The sequence below is a fragment of the Rhamphochromis longiceps genome, linkage group LG13 (assembly GCF_057381845.1).
Source record: "Rhamphochromis longiceps isolate RC_006_pf linkage group LG13, R_longiceps_female_GT1.1, whole genome shotgun sequence".
NCBI lineage: Eukaryota > Metazoa > Chordata > Actinopteri > Cichliformes > Cichlidae > Rhamphochromis > Rhamphochromis longiceps.
The window spans coordinates 109,964-117,463 of NC_140569.1; the positions used below are offsets into that span (position 1 = coordinate 109,964).

Sequence of the window (7,500 nt, forward strand, 5' to 3'; positions counted from 1 at the left end):
CCTGTCGCACCATGTCATTTTTTAAAAAAGAAATGTATATATTTTGCATGATTGTCTGGGAAATGCAACCACCTCTGCGCAACCTTGATTCATATGCAATATGTAATCATGTTTGTGTAACATGAAAGAAAAAAGAGAAAAAATGATGATAAATGCAAAGACTGGTAACAGCGCTAAGAACCATAAAGCAAGAGAATTTTTAAAAAACTGTGAGAAATAAACTACACTGTAAAAAAAATAACCCTATTCAAATTAAAAAAAATGATGTCCAGTTGTCACATCCAAAATATTTGGCTTTATAGAATCCAAATTGAGTCACTTGATATGACCTGATACTTTTATGTTGATATAAACAATATTACTAGACTTGACTGAAACTTTAAATTTTGCATTGATCCAAATTGATTTTTTTACATAGAACCATATTTTAATTATTGAACCAAGCTAATATATTGAAATTTAACCAACCTAATGTATTCACATCGAACCAAATTAACATGAACTAATATGTTTGTGTTGAAGCCAGGTAATTGATTTACATATATTCAAACTATATTTTTTACATTTCATTTCAGTTCAAAAATGCTCTGCATTTCCTATAAAAAACAAGACAGTTGGCCAACCAATTGTTTCAAAATTATTTATTGTTCCAAACCATTTTAACTATAATCAATAGAGAGGATTAGTAATATACAGATTTAGTGCTACGGCAGAAATGATTAGAGAAATGTTTGTTTTATAAAACCTGCAATCTTTTGAAAACCAGTATAAAACCTGCAACCTGTCTAAAACTGGCATAAAACCATTATAAAAACTCTTTTTAAACCAATTTGCAAGTACTCAAAAATGTTTATATGTACACTGTGCCTGTACAATGTAAAAAAAAAAAAAAAAATCTACACATGTATCAATGAAATCAACTTAAATCTCCCTTTCAAATGGGTGTTCTTATAAATTTTGAATGTAGAATACCACTGCAGGCCAACCAAGCAAAATAACCAAGCACACATGCACATGCATGTGCACATACACATGCACACATGCATGCAAACACACTACTGTGCAGTGTTAAGTTCACAATTAAGTTTGCGAATCTTAGAGGTCATCTTGTTAAAGTCAAGCTCCATCATAATCTTTTGAAGAGCCTCAAAGGTGAACCTGAATCCTCGTGGATATTCCATATTAAGAGCATAACAGAGTCCAAAGACCATTGCCACTCCAGCTGCCACAGAAGGCAACTCATTCAGGACTTCCACACCATCAATGATTATCCCGATGTCTCGAGGCTGATGTAGGAGGCTTGAGTTGTCCCTGAAGACGAAGAGTGCCATGGTGGTACTCTGCAGCTCTTCCTCAGCTTCATCTTTCTGGGATATCTTGAGGTAAAATATGGAACAAAATGTACAAGTGAAGAATTGAAGTCTGGCACACCTGATAAATCTTTGACCATAATAAACTACTATTTTGATAGTTGTTTGGTCACAGACTATTAGAACAATTATTTGACTAATCAGATTGTGAATTGCATAATCATTAAATTAAATCACAAAGCCCAAGAAAAAAAAAGAAAACAATACAGAACCCTAAGATATTAACTTGATGAGTTGATTAATCGTTGCTGTCCTACATTAATCACTGCATTTAATAGCAGAGTTGTCAAATTTACATCAAGAGACTGCATCTCATGTAGAGACAGAACAGATATGGACATACCATGTATTCTTTTATCAAGTCCTCAACACATCAGCAAGGTGAATGAGAGGATAATGAGGGAGAGTCTAGATTATTATGAAATGTTTAAAAAGGATGTGCAGTGTAAATGCAAAATGATACCTCTTCAGATTAAATGAAAATGTATGCTTCAGCCATGGAATGGATGGAGCGATCTGTGGTTCTGAAAGCATACAGAAAAAAAAGAATAATGTTACTTCTCTATAAAACACATTACATAGAAAAACCAAGAAATACGTAACATGACATACCAAACAGTCTACAGACCAGCCATTAGCGACTAAGTTTGGCATAGGGTCAATTTTTTGCTGTTAAAATTAAAATTTCTTCAGAAAATGCACATTTTTCCGAGCTGCGCCTGAAAGTCAATTGAAGGAATTAGTCTTATGTCATTGATCTTATATGCTGGCTTGTTATTTCTGTCTCTAAATCATGCACATTAATAATTATCTTTTGCGCTCGGTGTACACACACATAACACACAGATATTTATATGAAGAGAGACAAACGTGCGCGCACAAACACAAGCTTGTGTCTAGAAACCGCGAGCTCACCAGAAAAATTCAAACGAAGCGGAGCACGGAGTTATACTATGAATGTTATGAACTATGAACTTATGCTAGCTAGCTTTATCCACCACCGATGCATCGTGGTAACGCTAGCTAGTTAGGCAAAAAGCCGTTTTTTACCAGTATACTAACTTGTATTCCCGACTGTGATGGTCGGTTTCTGGTAACCAGTTCTAACGTTGCGCAGGATAGCTAGCTAGCTTATAGCTAGCAGCTACAATCATGCAAAAATTAGGGGTGGCTGTCGACCCAGCTTAAATGGGGTTATTTTCTGCGATTTTGACAATACAAATTATAAAAGCTTTTGTAACACACTTGGCTTTACTTACGTTTATTTTCAGATGAAATTAATCAAAGATGTGACATGATGTTTCCAGCAGCCATGCAGAATAAAAATGGGTCCCGGTCTATTTCTGGTGGGCGTGTTCAAGTGCAAATCACTTTGACTCAAATTAAAGATATTATCTGTTCAACATGAAAAGAAATATATGTTTTGAGAGAAATCAAAAACTTTGCGTTGCGATGTTCACAATCCTGTACTGACACTATGGGCACATTTTTAGAAATCTATTTAATTCCACAGAAAGGTTAGCCACTTTAGTGTTTCACTTGTGACCTATTTATAGCTCACTGAAGATGGTTTTAAAATGCAACAATGTTCGGAGATAGAGAGAGAAAAAAAAAGAACTTTGGTGCAGGTGCAGGTGCAGGTGCAGTCTTTATGTAGCTTTCTGGTGACCTTAAAAGAACCTTTACGAAGCCCGTTGACAGGCCTTTAATCGAATGATCGGTTGGTTGATTGATAACAGAAAAAAATGACACATAAGATGGACATAAAGGACTGAAAACACCAAGAGCAAAATATTGCATCGCACTCATTTATGTAGTTTATTTTTAGATTAGATAATTTTGCAAAATAACGCAGCAAAATAAATAATAAGAGCCGGGATGTGCAGACTATTTAGCACTGAAAAAACTCCGTCCATGTGAACAGAATCAGGTGTTACCTTACCTGTTGATTAAATATCAAGACTATTTAGCAATAAGCTTACTTTAAAGGCTCGTAATAGGTGAACTGTCTTGGTATAGTTGAGTCACGCAGAGTTCATGGTCCATGTTGTGTTACTTGTTGTTTGTGTGTGTGTGTGTCACCCGATGACCCCTGGCGCCGGAGCGTCTAGACTACATTAGAGATGTGTCACAGCAAAGAGCCGCACCTGCGCTCAAAGAGAGCACATACATAGAGGTGAGGTATGAGGATAAATGGATAGATGCGGTCCTTTTTCGAAGCTGAGCGCACAGTTGTATTTCCTGCACAATCACACACGAAGTGAGGCTGTGTTTATGCCGGTTATACCATGAATATACACCCTGCAGGCACCACTTGTTTGTCAAACTGTTTATGAAGCAAAAGTCACATTTCTGTTTATTTACAAAGCAAAAAGAAGGGGGGAAAAGAGGCGTAGGAGGGGGTGGAGCGTGCGCACTAGCATACCGGCGACGGCTGTTTCCTTTCACTAAAAGGAAAAAAATAATAAAATGTGTACTTCACGTTACGGTTGAAACTGGGGGGGTTTTTTTTGTGTTTTTTTAATTTTTATTTTATAGAAACAATTTTTGCTCATAACCAATTGACAGGGGATTTCTTAAAATCACCCCGCAGTTCTTCAGCTGAGACACCTGAGTTAGAAAACACAAACACTGCAGCTGTCTTTGTACAAACTTGTACAAACTCTGTTTTGACCTTGTATACTGTATTTCCCCAGCCCCTCTATTTTGAAACTAAAACTATTGAACCTTAATTCAATTTCTCACTTCACATAATCGTTTCACTTTTGCCTTGAAGTGTTACTTTTAATTTAATTTAATTATTTTTTTATGACGCATGTTCTCTGGTGAGTTCAGGTACATCTGTAACTTCAAGTGGAAGAGTTGCATGTGAGTTAAAAATTTTCTATAATACCAAAAAAAAAAAAAAAAAAGACAAAATACTGACGTTTTTGTCGAATAATCTGTCTGACATGAGGGATAATATAGCATTTGCATTTTAACTAAAAGACTCGCGCACTGACACTATGGGCACATTTTTAGAAATCTATTTAATTCCACAGAAAGGTTAGCCACTTTAGTGTTTCACTTGTGACCTATGAAGTACCCCCGAAATTGTATCATATTAAACAACAACAACAACAATAACAACAACAACAATAAACACTCGAGGACTTTAAAGAGTTTAATTTTTACCGAGGTTTGAGAGCGCTCACCCCGGCTCGGGGCTCCACAGATGTGATGGATGAGGGCTCCTTGCTGCAGACTGCAGCGGAGTGTTTGACAGTCAAACTTGAAACAGTCTTTGGAACTGAAACGGTCTCTGCCAACACGAACACATACCCCAAACAGTTCGGTAAATATGTACAGTTTCTCGCAGCTTCAGTTTTCAGCAGCTACCAGAACTTGCCTACGGTCTGCATCCTCCCAGCAGCCTCGCACTTCATCTGCGGGCAGTACTTGCGTGTGTGAGCGCTGTCACCGGTGGCTTCGCAGATCGGGCAAGTGTAGTTCCGGAGGACGGGGCAGAAAACTTTCCCGTCGTCTGATTTGAGCTTGTGAGATAGGTACACCCTCGGAGTCTCCCCGTTCTGCTTGCATAAGCGGCAGTAGTCCGAGGATGAGGCGCTGCTGCTGGTGTCCGACGCGCTGCTGGTCGGACTGGACTGTGATGAGTTTTTGGAGGATTTCTTCCCCCGAGTGGAAGTGTGGACCTTACTCCAAGGGGGCGCTTGTCCCTTCTTTGGACGCTCGGTGTCTCGGTTATCAACCTCACGGTTGCTGCACAGTTTCTCGAACACTTGGCTCAGATTCATGTAGTCGTGCCACATGTTAAAGCTGTCCCCACCAGTGAGGATCGAGTTCTGGACCTCCAGTCGTCTCGGCATTGTGGTCATTTTTTGGCAGAAGTAAAACTGAGAGTGTGTTTGGAGCGCCTCATATTTATAGCTCACTGAAGATGGTTTTAAAATGCAACAATGTTCGGAGATAGAGAGAAAAAAAAAAAGAACTTTGGTGCAGGTGCAGTCTTTATGTAGCTTTCTGGTGACCTTAAAAGAACCTTTACGAAGCCCGTTGACAGGCCTTTAATCGAATGATCGGTTGGTTGATTGATAACAGAAAAAAATGACACATAAGATGGACATAAAGGACTGAAAACACCAAGAGCAAAATATTGCATCGCACTCATTTATGTAGTTTATTTTTAGATTAGATAATTTTGCAAAATAACGCAGCAAAATAAATAATAAGAGCCGGGATGTGCAGACTATTTAGCACTGAAAAAACTCCGTCCATGTGAACAGAATCAGGTGTTACCTTACCTGTTGATTAAATATCAAGACTATTTAGCAATAAGCTTACTTTAAAGGCTCGTAATAGGTGAACTGTCTTGGTATAGTTGAGTCACGCAGAGTTCATGGTCCATGTTGTGTTACTTGTTGTTTGTGTGTGTGTGTGTCACCCGATGACCCCTGGCGCCGGAGCGTCTAGACTACATTAGAGATGTGTCACAGCAAAGAGCCGCACCTGCGCTCAAAGAGAGCACATACATAGAGGTGAGGTATGAGGATAAATGGATAGATACAAAGCAAAAAGAAGGGGGGGAAAGAGGCGTAGGAGGGGGTGGAGCGTGCGCACTAGCATACCGGCGACGGCTGTTTCCTTTCACTAAAAGGAAAAAAAATAATAAAATGTGTACTTCACGTTACGGTTGAAACTGGGTTTTTTTTTTGTTTTTTTAATTTTTATTTTATAGAAACAATTTTTGCTCATAACCAATTGACAGGGGATTTCTTAAAATCACCCCGCAGTTCTTCAGCTGAGACACCTGAGTTAGAAAACACAAACACTGCAGCTGTCTTTAACTCGCGAGGGCAGTCATGGACGCAAGACCTGCGTCTCATCACTGCTGCTTTGTGAATGTCTGTCTGTGAAAAGCGCTTAATAAATAAAGTTTACTTACTTACTTACTTACTTACTTACTTACTTACTTACTTACTTACTTACTGAGCCTGCAGTTCAGAAATTTAACCATTAGATGGAGTCATTGCCAAAGCAATGACTCCATCTAATTGCTATGACTTTTGGTGTTTATTTTGGACCTTAACTCGCCCCACAGTTTTGAGACAAGGTTCACATATGATATATCATTGTGTGCGGCTGGAGCTGGAATGAGTTGCTATGACTTTTGGTGTTTATTACTTCTATAGTTTTTTAAATATGAATATTTTAATGCAAGTTTTTTCCCATTGAAATGAATGGAGAACAAGAAAACTTCATTTGTGGTGTGCTGGCTCACTCTAGTGGTATGTCGGGAGTAATGGAGGCGGCCGCTGTGTCCCTGTGGTTGGCCTACTTGTCAGATATCGACAAATCCTACACTACAGACCAGTTGACAGCGTGCAATAACCCAGCCGATTCATTCGTCTTTACACTACCTCACAATCGACTCAACGGTGAGTTATTTGTTTGTTTTGTTTTCTCACAATTAATGTAAAGCCAAGGTATATATCAACGGCGCGCGCAGCGGAAGTATGGCATTATAGCGGATTATAATGGGGGACGCTTTTATTTTGTATAACTACCGGAAGTAGTTCCTGTGTACTGAGCTAGCTGGGTAGCTAGCGCCGCGTCGCTTAAAAAGCAGCCGGGCTTGTCTTAAACTTAAGAGGCTGACACTCGCTAAACCACCCGATCGCTCGCCAAGCGACAGACGTCCATGTGTTCAACAACAGACACACGTCATTCCCCTTCGTGGTCTAAACCAATCAGAGATAGTGAGGGGCGGGACCTCTGTCCGTGGTCGAGCTGGAAGTGGAGGTGGATAGAGACGGGTGAGTAGCTTGAATGAAGCGATATCGATTCATTAAATCCTGAATTGAATGAATATAAATGTGTTTTACCAGAAACGCCAGAATCTCAGGTTAAAGCTCACAAAACTATTTCAACAACAACCAGCAAATGAGAGCAGGAAACGCATTCCACACGAAGACGTAAACAGAGCGGACCGACGCATCAGAATTAGCTTAGTCGGCGTGGGGGCTAATATCATCCTTAATTCCTTCTTACTTTTGCTGTTTTGCTTCCAACACGATAAAACCCACAGTTCACGCACAGCGAGCTGTGCGTGAACTGTGAGAGAAACTTCAAG

General features: G+C 39.3%; 1 protein-coding gene and 1 long non-coding RNA gene across 2 annotated transcripts in view; one reads left to right on the plus strand and one right to left on the minus strand.

Annotated features, from left to right (window-relative positions):
• Positions 1 to 3,951: 3,951 nt before the first annotated feature.
• On the minus strand, positions 3,952 to 5,317 carry LOC146654928 (nanos homolog 2-like). Its single transcript, XM_085427982.1, has one exon. The coding sequence runs from the start codon at positions 5,243 to 5,245 to the stop codon at positions 4,745 to 4,747; it is 501 nt and encodes a 166-aa protein (XP_085284108.1). The 5' UTR covers positions 5,246 to 5,317; the 3' UTR covers positions 3,952 to 4,744.
• Positions 5,318 to 6,973: 1,656 nt separating this feature from the next.
• LOC146654929 (uncharacterized) overlaps positions 6,974 to 7,500 on the plus strand; it is a 34,351-nt gene continuing 33,824 nt past the window's right edge. Inside the window, exon 1 of the long non-coding RNA XR_014914353.1 lies at positions 6,974 to 7,183. This is a non-coding gene — a long non-coding RNA (uncharacterized LOC146654929). The remainder of the gene's footprint in view (positions 7,184 to 7,500) is intronic.